The sequence below is a fragment of the Ambystoma mexicanum genome, chromosome 9, assembly GCF_040938575.1.
Source record: "Ambystoma mexicanum isolate Mex_15411 chromosome 9, UKY_AmexF1_1, whole genome shotgun sequence".
Classification (NCBI taxonomy): Eukaryota; Metazoa; Chordata; class Amphibia; order Caudata; family Ambystomatidae; genus Ambystoma; species Ambystoma mexicanum.
This window is the reverse complement of record NC_090931.1, coordinates 639,871,575-639,886,874: the sequence shown is the minus strand read 5'-3', so window position 1 is coordinate 639,886,874 and position 15,300 is coordinate 639,871,575. Positions and strand designations below refer to the sequence as shown.

At 45.5% G+C, this 15,300-nt stretch overlaps 1 protein-coding gene across 1 annotated transcript in view; it reads left to right on the top strand.

The window, feature by feature from the left end:
- TMEM199 (transmembrane protein 199) overlaps window positions 1–15,300 on the top strand; it is a 103,253-nt gene that overhangs the window by 45,030 nt on the left and 42,923 nt on the right. The window contains exon 4 of the mRNA XM_069615348.1: window positions 3,651–3,693. Within this exon, the coding sequence (XP_069471449.1) occupies window positions 3,651–3,693 (43 nt within the window). The remainder of the gene's footprint in view (window positions 1–3,650; window positions 3,694–15,300) is intronic.

The following is a 15,300-nucleotide window of genomic DNA, read 5'->3' as shown; positions in this document are numbered from 1 at the left end:
TATTCAGTATATGGAACAGATGAGAACTCTGCTGACCCTATTATGTGGTCAAGTGGGAGTAATTCATCCACACTTGATTATATGTTCTTGTCTCCATTTTTAATGGATGTGACCCATTCATGGAATCTTGGGAGGGTCGGGGGGGAACCTTTAAGTGATCATAGAATGTTGGTAATAAGATGAAACCTTGATCTGAAAGTACTCCCAAACATGGAAAACTCAGTTAACCACTAACTACTCGAAGTCTAGAATAGTCTGGCACAAGGGTAATGTGGCAAGACTAAATGCATTGTTTATAGAAGAATTTGCAACAACTACCTTGACATAACGCGGTCACTTTTCCTTTTTTGTTGACAAACTAATCAGTAAATCGATTTTAAGAATTTGAAAACAAATATAAACGGGGGTAGCCATAAGCACACCTTTTTGACAACCTTGTAAAACGAAATAAAAATCTCTAACTGAGAGGTATGACGAATTGGAAACTCAGCCCTCACAATTGAGGGAAAAAAAGGGAGGCATGACGAGAGTAAAACTGAAGCAAAAAAATTGGCTTAAAGGTTATGGAGCATCTCTTTTACAATTGGACAGGGAGTCTATGCTCGACTCATTAAAAGATGGCTCGACAAGGCAGTTCTGGTTATTGGTGCAAAGTAATGCTCAATCGACATCCATGCCAGAAGAAGTATGGGATGGTCACTTTAGTAACCTCCATTTGCCTGTCATTAGCGAAATGGGCTGGACCTCCATAAAACACCTTGCATGGTCCATTGATTTTTTTTTTTAGATTTTTTTTTTTCTCTGTATAGGACATAATGCTTCAAATTAAAAAAGCTAGCTCCTCGGGAGTAGCTGGGTCAGATTGTCTCTCAAATGCACTTTTAAGGTTCAACCCGAATTGTGGGCGAAGAGCTTATCCATACTGTTTGCAGATATCATCTACCTGCCTTGTGGCATTTTTCCTACGTTATTCTGATGTTTAGAGAGGAGAGACCCACAAAATTACCGCCTGATTTGCTATATTGGATGCAGACTCCAAAATCCTTGTGGGACTTCCTGCAAAGACTAGAAGAATGGTAATCTAGGAACTCAATCTTATCACAGCAATTCGGGTTCAAAAAGGGGGTCTGGACAGACACAGGGGGCCTATTGGTGTCCTTACTTCAGGAAAAGGCATGGAAGCGAGGGGCAGCACCTATTTATGGCATCAATGGATTTGTGCATGGCCTTTGATTTAGTTGATCTGGGCTGTGGACAAAAATGAACACCTTGGGTATGCCGGGAGAAATCTTAAATTCGTATCGACTTACATGGACACTCCCAGATACAAGTTTGATTAAATATGGAGGGCCAGCTATCTTATCCTATAAAAATCTGAAGCTGATTACGGCAGGGCAGCATCTTTGCACCGGCACTTTTTAATCACTATCTGATTTGGGTAAAATATTGGACGATGCCTTTTGTCCCACCGATTGTGGACAGAAGGTCTGAAATTGGCGTGGTGTGCCTATGCCTATGATTTCCTTATCAACCATACGCTTAAAGGTCTTCAACACTTGATTGCGGCCTTCTCTGAATAAACCACGTCAAATGGTTTGAGGATAAACACCAAAAAAACAGCTACAATGAGTATGACTAATAGGAAGACCCCGGATGGGTATACATTGTTTTTAAACCATGAAAGGCTTACCATCAGACCAATGATTAAATATTTGGGCTTTCCTATATTTAACAATCATGACATTTCAGTATTGTCACTATTTGTCGCATAAGGTGCGCTGTTAGGTGTTGATGATGAAAAAGGTACATCACTAATTTGGAAACGACTCCCTTAGTCCTGTCCATATGCTTTTGTAGTTCAAAGGTTATTCCAAAAATAACTTATGGCCTACAACTCTGTGCCGTATGGATGATGGATGAGCTGCACAAGATGGAATCCCTAATTTGGAAATCAATACTATACTGTCTACCAAAATCTCTACCTATTGTCGTCATAAGGTATGAGTTGGATCTCCAATCACTGACCAGTATAGTGGAATGGCGTTGATTGTCTCTATTTAGAAAGGTGCTCCTAAACACCCTATATGAACATATGGGAACCGGCCTGAGAAACGGGAACCCAGAAGGCCTGCTCTTGTCAATCTTACAGACAACCTGTATGTGTATAGTCGACAAATTAGGTTTAAACAAATGAACGTTCATTAATAACCCAACTTGTGTCACAGTTTCTACAGTACTCTGATTGGGCAGAAACCATGGAAAAGGTGGGGAATACCAAACGCTGTTATCAGTTAGTATCCCAAGATGCTGGGGTCTCCAGAATCTTATTTGGTCAGGTTTCCGAATAAGAACTGGCGTCATGGCTATAAGGTTCAGGTTTAATATCCTGCCAACCAGTGAGATACTTGAAATAAGAGGAAAACTGAGCGGTAGAGTGTCAGGATGCAGATATTGGCAAAGTAGTGAGGACAAAGAAAGCCTTAGGCACTTGCTACTAATCTGTGTAGCTCTCAAATTAAGTTGTATAGACATTTAATAAAAATTGTAAATAACTTGGATAGAGTTGATCTGGATCGCCTTTGGTGGGATATGCTGCATGGCACAACAGTTGCTCTAAAAATTGCGGTGGTCAGATACTTATCCGTTGTTTGTGATCTTCTATAAATTGATCAAGGGATTTCAGTAAGTGTCCTCACAGAGAGGAGATAACATTTTAAATGCAATTGGTTACATGTGAACTGCCCACGAGGAAATGATATAAAGCTAAGCTAGTGTGGTTGTGACGTCACTGAGTGGACACTTTGCTTGGAAGAACAATCACACTATGCTAATGGAACACTGTTAACCCTATGAGGGCAATATTGGGCCAATTTCTGTAATTGGAAACTGTAACTTAAAATTGTAATCGTGAGGTTTGTCGTTGGAACTGGGAGTGTAAAGACCTTATTATCATGTGTATGAATCTATGTAACCTAATTTGGAGCGCAAACTGCCCATGACTAAATGAACTAGACTAAAACAAGGTGCATCTAACAAGAAGCTATAAGCAATGTGAATTTTAGTAATTTGCTGGGAAGTGAGCAAAGAATTATTTCTGCGCACAGGGAACCTGACAAACCATATTAGCGTTTAGAAAGACTGTAGCATGTGTACATGCAAAATATTAATGATGTTTTTTTTTGTTTTTTTTCTGTCAGTCTATTTGTCTAATGTATTTTATGCATACGTTTCTGTATTGGGATATTAATCGAATTTTAAATCTTGTCAATGTAAATATTTTATATTCTTATCCGTTTTTGTAAATGTTTAAAAATAAACCAGATACAAACAATAAAAAAAAAACGGACTGAATTTTTGTTGGCTACATGTTCACTGGCTACTAGCAGGGGCTATGACTTGGTTATCAGCAGTATCCTCTTTCTTCATCCTTGCCTTGTTATTTTCGGTCTCTGGGAATTTCTTCTTTTAGAAATCCAAACTGGCTATAGCTTTGAGGTTTATGCTAAAAAAAGAGCTTGCAAATCTTGTCACAGAGATGACATGCCAAGAGAAATGTGACTGCTAAACTAGTTTCAAGCAGACAAAGTAGTGTTTATGCCTCATTCGTTTCTTTAAATTGATATTAAATGTAGTCTCTCCTTCTCTGACAGGAGCTCTCCCGATATGGCACTCTCGCAGATTTGGGCAGACAAGGTGAGTTTGTGAGAACCAGGACAGTGTCTGTAATTTTGTTCTTTCAAAAACATTTTTGAATCCTGTGTTGTTGTATGGTGTCTTGACATGTTAGAAAAGCTGTATGCCCCCGAGTGCGTAGAATGTGGTAGTGGGTGTAGGGTTGACCAGGCTTTCCTAAAACTATCTTTGCTGTTCTAGTGACGTGAGGAGGAGATGTCTGCTGATAGATGTTGGTGGGTAAGATGGCAATGGTTTGCTAATTATTGTCTTCTAGACTTGGCACAGCACATTTTTAGAAAGGTATTGCAACAAGCTGATCTAAGAAATTCCTGCTAACACTTTAAGGGTCACTTCATGCAACAGACTGCTTGGAGTTCCTGATTTGGAGCATTACATACTCCAGACCAGAAAAGTGGCAGGTTTGGGGACTGGTGAAAAGATTACATCCAGGTCAAACGTTATCCCTACAAAGTAAACTATCTAGTCTAGCAAATGTATTTTATTTTTAAAAAATATTTTTGAATTTTACAACTTAGTCAATTAAACAAACTGCCCCAATCCCCCTTGCTCCCCGGAGTGTCCACCCAGTAACTACTGTCTGTTTGTAGACTTTGTCTCTTTATATGAACATATCAAGGATTCTTATTGTGTGGGCACCATTGTTCCATATAATCACTTTGCAGGTATTCTAGCGTGACCGACCATTCTTCCCTGAATTTCTGGTAATTTCCCTTGCAGGTTGTATGTGATATGTTCCATAGTTATGTGGGACCACGCTCTGTGTATCCAGTCTATTGCAATGGGCGGGTTTTTTTGCTTCCATTTCTGGGCTATCTCCAACCATACCCTGACCAGAAGTCCCATGAAATTTCTTTTCTGTGATTTGGTGAGTGTTTTGTCCTTCGGATCCCAGATCCCTCTGAGCCACACCTCCTCTCCCAGAGCTCCAGCACCTTGGAACATTGAGCCCATGTGAGCCTTCACATCTGACCAGTATTGTAGTAGTTTTGGGCAGTCCCACCAAATGTGTCTCCAAGATCCTTCTCCTCCACATGCTCTCCAGCATAGGTTGGGGGAGACCCGGAACATCCCATGAAGCCTTTCTGGTGTGTAGTGCCATTGCAATAGGATTTTGATCCACATTTCTTGTGTGTATCGCTCTTGTGAGTTTAGTTATCATTCCCCAAGTATATTCCCACTGACTCCTTGGAATCATCGTTCTCAGAGTCTTTTACCATCTCTTAATGTATGCCCAGGTGACCTTCTCCTCTGTGGAGTTGATGAATTTAGAAGTGTTCGAAACAAATTTCTTCGTCCCATCATTAGTCATGATATATTATTCGAACAGGGTTAATTCTCTGGTGGCGGCCTGTCGTATTCTGGGTGTGTCTAGCCAATGGAAGAGTTGGTCGTATTTGTACCTATCTTTGCCTTCAAGGTGCAATAGGCCAATGCAATCTTCAAAGGATCTTATTTGTTCTTGATACATGTCCCCTATCATGTAGCAGCCCGCTTCCTCCCATTTTTGAAAGGCCTTTCCCTCTAGCCCTGGCGGGAAATCCGGGTTTCTAAACAGAGGCATGAATGGGGCTGGGTCTTTAGTTGGAGTACCTTTCTTAGTTGCACCATCCCAGATTTCCAGTGCAGCTTGCATGATCTCGCTTATGTGTAGTTTTGGATGTCTGTTTCTTCCCAGCCCATAGCATATGTCTTGTTGGGGTGGTTGCCACTGCCCTATCTTGGGCGACCCAGAGTTTTTGGGAGTCGTCTGGGATCCATTCCTTTAGTACCCATAGTTGTGCTGCCTCGTAGTATTTCCTGAAATGGGGCAATGCGCATCCTCCGTCTTTCCGGGAGGCTGTTAGAACTGAACTTGAGATTCTGGGGGTTTTCCCTGTCATGATGCCTACCTCCAAGGAGCCAGGTCCGACCCAGCAACCCCAGAGGCAGGCATCATTTCCCCCAGGGAAGTGCCAGCGGGCCCAAGCTGGGGCCCTTTGGACACAGTCCTGGCGCCCTAGGCGCCAGGCTCATGTTGGACCCCTGTCCTGGCGCCTTAGGCGCCAGGCTCATAAAGCTAGACATGTGTTCAAGTGTTTTAAGGAGCACTTAACTGATGCAGACCATGCTGCTACATCCAGGCCCTCTTGAGGCCTGAATGGAACTACTTTACCTGTGGAACTACTTTCCCCTGGGTGTGGTCGGGGAAGGATACATACCTGATCGGTGGAAGGATACATACCTGGAACTTCTTCCAAAGCTATTTAAACCACGCCCGAACAGCAACTCACGCTTCGCGTTGTTCTGCTCCTCGCAGCTGGACGCTCACCGTGTCTGCTCCTGCATCTGGACTTCAGCCACGCCTGTCAGCACCCTGGGTCACCTGCTAAGAGAGAATTGGAGAGAAAGAAGACCTTACCTGCTAAAGCTGCATCACGGAGACTTCACACCGACGATCCTGAAAGGGAAGACCTCATTTTAAAAGCATTTCGCTTCGATCGCTTCAGCGCTGCATTTCACTCGCCTTTCCTGGGCACCTTCATCTTCAGCAGTGATCATCCGGATCCGCAGCCACTTCCCAGAGCCTAGAGAGAAAAACACAAGAACACAAGGTGAGAGAAGGAAGGGAATAGGAAAAAGCTCAGTTTCCTTCTAGGATTTACCTGTTGGGTAATTCCCATTTCATTTCGGGTCCTGCCGCTTCCTGGCATTCCGGACCCCGGCCCCTATGGGGAAAAAAGACAAAGACATTGAATGAGCGAATGCAAAGACAATTACCCGAATGCTCATCAGAACTTACCTGTCATTTACTGGAACTGCACGTTTCACTTCGGGTCGGCGCCATATCTCCGGCATTCCGAACCCCGGCCCCTAAGGGGAAAAAGACATAAGCGTTAGCGCTTGCAGCAATAAGACAATGAACATTATTATTAAGCTTGAACTTTTGAACTTGCTACAGAACTCGTACAGCGCCTTACCTGAATAGTCAAGCTTATTTGAACTCCCATCAAACCTCAATCCAGTGAAGTAACTGGGTTTCAACGCGCCCCTGCATCAGAAGCAGGATGGAGAACTCATCCTTCCAGACCCTAAGGTGAGACTTCACGGGGAATCGAGGAAGGGTATCGTGGAGGGTTGGAAGGGAGTGGGAGGCTTGAGCATTATTCCGTCAGTAGGTAATACTCCCTTTTCACGCACAGGGGAATATTCCTGCGAGCCAGTGAGTCCATCTTCAGAGTCCTGCGCTTCACCATAGAAGAAGCATCAGCACTCGAAGCCAGACCTGTGCCTCTGTGGGAATCAGGTGAGCGTGACAGAACGCGAAGCCTACCCACAATTTCCCACCCGGGCGCTATGGAGACTTCCGAGACAGATCAGCTGGCCCAGCTTTTCGGGGAATTACGGGCAGAAGTGCACTCAGCCCGCCAGGAGACTAACGCTCTCAAAAGAGAACTGATCCTATCCAAGGAAAGAACAGATGACCTGGCCAAAAGGTTATTGCAGGCCCAGGCAGGGCACACTCCTTTACCTAATTCCGGAGATACTTCCACATCAATGGGTTTGAATAACCCGGTACAAATCAATCTCCCTGGACACATGCCTTTGGCCCCGCCTGAACGTTTGGTGGGGGATCCAAGAAATATGCCGTCTTTATGAACCAATGTCGTTTACACTTTCTATGCAGACCCGGGGCCTTCCCTAACGACCAGACCAAGGTAGCCTTTATACTATCTTACCTCAGTGGCAGTGCTGCCGATTGGTCTATTCCATTGGTAAATCAGGATGATCCCATTCTCCAGAATTTTCAGGGTTTTCAGGCCAGCATGGAAAGATTGATTGCTCGACACTCTCAAGGACAGGCCCTTGATAACGAACTGCTATCCTTACGACCAGGTAATCAGGATCTTCTCTCCTACGTTGCCACCTTTAATAGACTGGTTGTGGAAACTGGATGGCCAGAAAACAAAAGGGTCACATTGTTTCATCGAGGCCTGCGCGGAGAGCTTAAGGATGTTCTAGCTCAGATAGTAGATCCACCCCAGGTCTGCGCAGACTACATAGACTTGGTGGTTCAACTTGATCACAGACTTCAAAATAGAAAAGCAGATCGGTTCAAGTACGAAACCCGAGTACCGATCAAAACCCACGCTAACTCCAAGAGTACCGACTTATCCGAACCTATGCAAATTGGCGGTGTTAAAGGACCATTAACACTGAAGGAACGAGGGAGAAGGCGGCAAATGCAACTTTGCCTGTATTGCGGGACTTCCGGTCACTTTCTTCGAAATTGTCCGGTTAAACCACCTAAGAAGGTGGTTGGAGCCACTGATAACGATTTATTGACACCTGATTCGGGAAACGACCTAGCCCGACAAGCGTAGGGGTCCGCTTGCCGAGCTTGAAAACAAACTCTTTGACCTCGCATTTTGTCATGCCAATGGTGCTCGTGGACCCAAAACAGCCTCAGCTGATCTACAGTGGAGCTATTGGAAATTACATAGACCTTGAATTGGCTTCCAGGATTAAGCTCCCTCTCCGCCCGAAAGTAACCCAAGATGTCATTACTACTGTAGATGGAACCGAAATAGCCTCAGGACCTGTAACGCATTCCACTGTTGAAATGACACTGGTGGGTCAGGATGGACATCGGGAAGCAATCGTGTTTGATGTGATCAAGGCCCCACAATTTCAAGTGATTCTTTGAATTCCTTGGTTAGAAACACATAATCCCAGAATTGACTGGCGAGCAAAGAAGATAAGTTTTCCTGATTGTGAACCAACTTGTTACCCAAGAAATCCAGTTATGGGTCTAGCCTCTGCAACTTCCACCCCTGTACAGCTACCATCAGAATACCAAGAATTCCAAGACGTTTTTCAGAAGGAACAGGCTAACACGTTACCTCCCCATCAGTCTTATGATTGCCAAATCGATCTGGTACCCAATGCTCAACTACCTTGTAGTAGGATTTATGCTCTTACGGAACCTGAGAACCTACATTTGCGTCAGTATTTAGATCAGTACCTAGCCAATGGTTTTATTCGCCCGTCCAAGTCTCCTGTCTCCTCAGCTCTGTTCTTCGTGCCGAAAAAAGAGGGCGACCTTAGAACATGTATAGACTATCGCGCCCTAAATCAAATAACGATTAAGAATCATTATCCTCTGCCCCTGATCCCTGAGCTTATCGACCAGGTGAAAGATACTTGTGTGTACACCAAGTTAGATCTCTGAGGAGCTTATCACCTGGTGCGTATAATAGAAGGCGAGAATGGAAGACTGCATTCCGCACCAAATTTGAGCTCTTCGAATATCAGGTGATGCCCTTCGGTTTGTGCAATGCACCAGCCGCCTTTCAGTACTTTATGAATGATGTTCTTCGGGAACTTATCGACGTCTGTGTCATTGTTTATATTGACGACATCCTGGTGTACTCCTCTTCAGAATCCGATCACAGAAAACATGTTAGGGCAGTTCTTGAGAAATTGCGCCAGCACAGACTATTTGCAAAGCTCGAAAAAAATGCGTTTTTCATACCACAGAAGTGGAGTTTCTCGGATTCATCCTGACACCTCAAGGAGTCCGAATGGACTCGCGAAAGGTGGACGCCATCCTCAAATGGCCATCTCCTAGCTCGGTGAAGGGAGTTCAGAGCATGCTCGGCTTCGCCAATTTCTATCGAAGATTCATCCCGGAATTTTCCCGAACAGTCCAACCCATCACAGCTCTCCTAAAGAAAAACCAACGCTTTGAATGGACTCTTGAGGCCGAACAAGCCTTTCAGGACCTGAAAACCAAATTCACCTCTGCACCTATATTGAAGCACCCGCACCCAGATCTCCCTTACATTGTGGAAACCGACGCATCGAGTTCGGCCATGGGAGCTTTCCTGTCGCAAAGAGACCCAGAAACTAACCAACTACACCCTGTGGCCTTTTGGTCCAGGAAATGTTCTCCTCCTGAAATCAACTACGCAATTACCGACAAAGAGTTACTGACTATTAAATCTGCTTTCAAGGCTTGGCGTCACTACCTTCTCGGGGCAAGACACACCATCACCGTAATTACGGACCACAGAAATTTACACTATTTAAAGACGGCCAAGGCTCAATCTTCACGACAACTCCGATGGGCTCTATTCTTTGCGGAATTTGATTTTGTAATTACCTATCGCCCTGGCTGCAAGAATGGTAAAGCGGACGCCTTATCCCCGATTGGCATGGAAGAACCCAATTCGAGTTTAGAGCCTGTGCCAATCATACCTGAACAAAGAATCTTAGGCCTAACTTCATTGCAAACTATTGAGGACGTCCAAACGCAAGTAAAACAACTTCTAGACTCTTCAGCCTTACTGGAATGGAGTCAAAAGAGTCCTCATTACACCGTTAAGGATGACTTACCCTACTTCCAGGAGCGGTTGTTTCTGCCTAGTAAAGAATTGCAAGAACTTGTTATTGCCCATCATCATGAATCATTAATGGAAGGACACCCTGGTATCGCTAAAACGGAGGAAAAAATCAAACGCCACTTCTGGTGGCCTTCTTGGAGAAAAGACATAGTCTTTTGTATTGTCTTGCGGAATTTGCGCCCAAAACAAGGGTCAAAAGAAAAGGCCAGCCGGCCTACTTCAACCCTTGGATATTCCACCGGCACCATGGCACACCTTGTCAATGGACTTTATAACGGACCTGCCTCCTTGTGCTGGTTACAACACTATCCTTGTAATTGTGGATCTATTCTCCAAAATGGCCCACTTTATCCCTTTTTAAAAGGTTTGCCTTCAGCTTCCACCTTGGCCAAGGAATTTCTGGAGAATATAGTTTGCATACATGGTTTCCCTTCCATATTAGTCTCGGATCGTGGAAGTCAATTTATCTCCCATTTTTGGAAGAAGTGTTGCCAACTAGCACAAATAGATGTGCGGCTATCCACCAGCCACCACCCCCAGACCGACGGACAAACCGAGAGAACCAATCAGACTCTCGAGCAATATCTTCGGTGCATGTTACACCAATCCGAGTTAAATTGGAAAGACATCCTTTGGATCGCAAAATATGCATACAACAATTCAGTGCATTCTGGAACCGGACAAACTCCTTTTTATACTTTGTATGGTCACCATCCTCGGACCTCTGATCTAGATCCACCTCTGACCCTGGAAATGCCCGCAGTAAATCATCTGCATTCCACAATAACCCGAGCCTTCAAAGAAGCTGCAACTCATTTACAGCAAGCCAAGAAAAAGTATAAAGAAAACGCTGATTTGCACCGAAGTAAAACTCCTCCTTACCAAGTAGGAGATCAGGTATGGCTAGCAACGAAACATTTACCCCTCAAGGGCCCGCAAACCTTCAAACCCAGATTCATTGGACCTTATCCCATCAAGGCTATAATCAATCCCGTGGCCTTTAAACTGTATTTACCGTCTAACATGCGTATTCATCCAGTTTTTCATGCATCACTTTTGAAGCCAGTACAACCAGGGACCCGACTGTCCAAGCCTCCAGACCCAGTTCAAATTGAAGGGGAATTAGAATTCGAAGTTAAAGACATTTTAGACTCCAAGGTGTTAAAGTCCAAACTCTTCTATCTTGTTGACTGGAAGGGATATGGACCTCAGGAGAGATCGTGGGAGCCTAGTAACCATGTTCAAGCACCTCGGAAATCTCTGGTGGAACCTTTGTATTAATCGAACAAGCCAAAACCCCCGGAGGGAACAACCTTGGGAGGGGTCTTGAGGGGGGGTACTGTCATGCCTACCTCCAAGGAGCCAGGTCCGACCCAGCAACCCCAGAGGCAGGCATCATTTCCCCCAGGGAAGTGCCAGCGGGCCCAAGCTGGGGCCCTTTGGACACAGTCCTGGCGCCTTAGGCGCCAGGCTCATGTTGGACCCCTGTCCTGGCGCCTTAGGCGCCAGGCTCATAAAGCTAGACATGTGTTCAAGTGTTTTAATGTGCACTTACCTGGGGCAGACCATGCTGCTACATCCAGGCCCTCTTGAGGCCTGAATGGAACTACTTTACCTGTGGAACTACTTTCCCCTGGGTGTGGTCGGGGAAGGATACATACCTGATCGGTGGAAGGATACATACCTGGAACTTCTTCCAAAGCGATTTAAACCACGCCTGAACAGCAACTCGCGCTTCGCGGCGTTCTGCTCCTCGCAGCTGGACGCTCACCGTGTCAGCTCCTGCATCTGGACTTCAGCCACGCCTGTCAGCACCCTGGGTCACCTGCTAAGAGAGAATTGGAGAGAAAGAAGACCTTACCTGCTAAAGCTGCATCACGGAGACTTCACACCGACGATCCTGAAAGGGAAGACATCATTTTAAAAGCATTTCGCTTCGATCGCTTCAGCGCTGCATTTCACTCACCTTTCCTGGGCACCTTCATCTTCAGCAGCGATCATGCCGATCCGCAGCCACTTCCCAGAGCCTAGTGAGAAAAAGACAAGAACACAAGGTGAGAGAAGGAAGGGAATAGGAAAAAGCTCAGTTTCCTTCTAGGACTTACCTGTTTGGTAATTCCCATTTCATTTCGGGTCCTGCCGCTTCCTGGCATTCCGGACCCCGGCCCCTATGGGGAAAAAAGACAAAGACATTGAATGAGCGAATGCAAAGACATTACCCGAACGCTCATCAGAACTTACCTGTCATTTACTGGAACTGCACGTTTCACTTCGGGTCGGCGCCATATCTCCGGCATTCCGAACCCCGGCCCCTAAGGGGAAAAAGACATAAGCATTAGCGCTTGCAGCAATAAGACAATGAACATTATTATTAAGCTTGAACTTTTGAACTTGCTACAGAACTCTTACAGCGCCTTACCTGAATAGTCAAGCTTATTTGAACTCCCATCAAACCTCAATCCAGTGAAGTAACTGGGTTTCAACGCGCCCCTGCATCAGAAGCAGGATGGAGAACTCATCCTTCCAGACCCTAAGGTGAGACTTCACGGGGAATCGAGGAAGGGTATCGTGGAGGGTTGGAAGGGAGTGGGAGGCTTGAGCATTATTCCGTCAGTAGGTAATACTCCCTTTTCATGCACAGGGGAATATTCCTGCGAGCCAGTGAGTCCATCTTCAGAGTCCTGCGCTTCACCATATAAGAAGCATCAGCACTCGAAGCCAGACCTGTGCCTCTGTGGGAATCAGGTGAGCGTGACATTCCCTCACCAGATGTATTCCTTGACTGCTTTTGTTAATGATTTAAAGAATGTCTTTGGGAGTCTTATTGGTAGGGCCTGAAATAGGTATAGGAGTTTGGGTAGTATGGACATCTTGGTAACTGTTATCCGCCCCCACCATGATATTGATAATGGGTTCCATCTTTCCATGTCCCTTTTTATTTGTTTCAACGGATGCGGGAAGTTTTGGGAGTATAATTGATGTATTTTGTGTGTCGGGGTGATTCCCAGGTATTTGGTCCCTGACGCAGCGATCCTCAATTGGAGGTCTTCTGCTACCGAGTGAATTCGGGTTATATCTCCCGCAAGTATCAAGATTTCCGATTTCTGCCTGTTTATCTTGAGGCTGGATATGGCCCCATATTTGTCAATCTCCTGCATCAGGGTGGGGAGGGAGCTTACAGGATCCCCTAATGAGATCAGCATATCGTCTGCCTATGCTACTGTTTTATGGGTGATTCCTCCCATGTCTATGCCTTTTTAAATTTTGGTTACCCCTTATTCGCGCCAGCAGTGGTTCCAGGAAGATTGCATAGAGCAGGGGAGATAGTGGACATCCCTGCTTCGTCCCTCTCTCAATGCGTATCGTGTTAGATAAGGACCCATTCACCGCTACTCTGATGTTAGGGGAATTATAGTTAGCTTGTACCATTTTGATAAACGTTTCTCCTATGCCCATTTTCCTTAGTATTTTAAATAGTAGGGACCATTCTACTCGGTCGAACGCCTTTTCTGCATCCAGTGTTAGTATCACCGCCGGCGTGCGTGTTACTCCTATTTTTTTTCTACTCTATGGAGGACTCTCGTAATATTATCATGAGTTTGCCTTCCCGGGACGAACCCTGGCTGATCTTGATGGATCCATTTTGGGAGTACCTGGGTGAGTCTGTATGCTAAGATTTTTGTGTATAGTTTCGCGTCTAGGTTTATCAGAGCTATGGGTCTATAGGAGGATGGTAGCTCGGGGTCTTTTCCCCTGTTTGTGTATCACCAGCATCTTGGCCTCATTCATCATTGGGGTAATGTTACATTTACCTTGGAAGGAGTTATATAACTCGGTCAGGGTCTGGGCAAGTATGTCCCTATATGTTTTATAGAATAAGGCGGTTTAGCCGCCTGGGCCCGGGGCCTTATTTCTGGGGAGATCTCGAATTGCCCTGTTGTCCTCTTCTATTGTTATTTCGCCCTCTAGTGTAAGTTTCTCTGTTTCGGATAGTCTTGTAAGCTCCACCCCCTCCAGATATGATTTTTGGAGATTCTCGTCCGGATGATCTGAGGAGTACAAGGATCTGTAGAACCTTTCCAATATTTCCCCCATATCAGTAGTTTGGGTCATTCTATTCCCTCTTTCATCCTGGAGGGCCATTATTGTCCTATCTTGTTGTTTCCCCCCTCAGTTGTCTGGCTAATAGTTTATCTGCTCTGTTAGCCTTAATGTAGTACCAATGTTTTAGCCTCAGCAGGTGTCTTTCTGCTTTTTTCGTGCGAATCGCTTCTAGCTGGCCTTGCACGTGCCTCAGTGCTTTTTGTGGTTTTATAGTTGGGTTCAGCAGTATTTCTGCATGAATGTTTGCGATTTGTGCCTCCAGTTCCTTTTCCCACTGGTGGTTAAGCTTCACTTTTTGGGCTTTCAGAGCTATTATATGTCCCCTGGTGACAGCTTTTAAGGCCTCCTATTGGTTTCGATCGAGATTTCCGGGTGATTATTATTTGCAAGGTATTCAGTGATTTGTTCTCGGACCGTATTCTCCATCACAGGGTCCCTCAATATCTCCTCAGGGAGCCTCCATTACCATATCCTGGTCGCCCGTGGGGCTAGCTCTATCACAGCCCACAGTGGGGCGTGATCTGACAGAGATATGGAGCCGATGTCGGTCTTTCGTGTTTTGCCTAGGATGCCTGAGGATGCCCATAAACAATCTATCCTAGACATCGTGTGGTGAACGTGTGAGTAGTATGTGTAACCTCGGAGGTTGGTGTTCATATGTCTCCAGATGTCTCCCAGTGCCAGGCTGGCCATTTTCTTTTTCGGGGCTTCCGTAGCGGGGTACTGCCCCTGCTGTCTGGGGTTTGATCTGTCTATTACAGGGTCCCATGCTATGTTCAGGTCTCCCCCCCCCCCCCCCCCCCCCCCCCCCAGTATTTCCCCTGCCGCAAAGCTTTCTAACTTTTCGAGCATATCTTTGAGGAAACCCTCTTTGCCTGTGTTGGGTGCGTAAACGGCCGCTAGAGTTAGGGGGTTGCCTTCTATGATCGTGTTGGCTAGCAGAAATCTGCCCTGTTTGTCTGCTTCCGTTCGGAGAACTTGTACCTTTAGGGAATCCCTGAACGCGATCAGGACCCCCGCCTTTTTCTCTTGCGTTTGCCTGTATGATCAGATTGTAACCCTTCAGCCGTACCCTTCCCCTGTCGTGTGCTTTTATGTGCGTCTCTTGTAGCAGGAT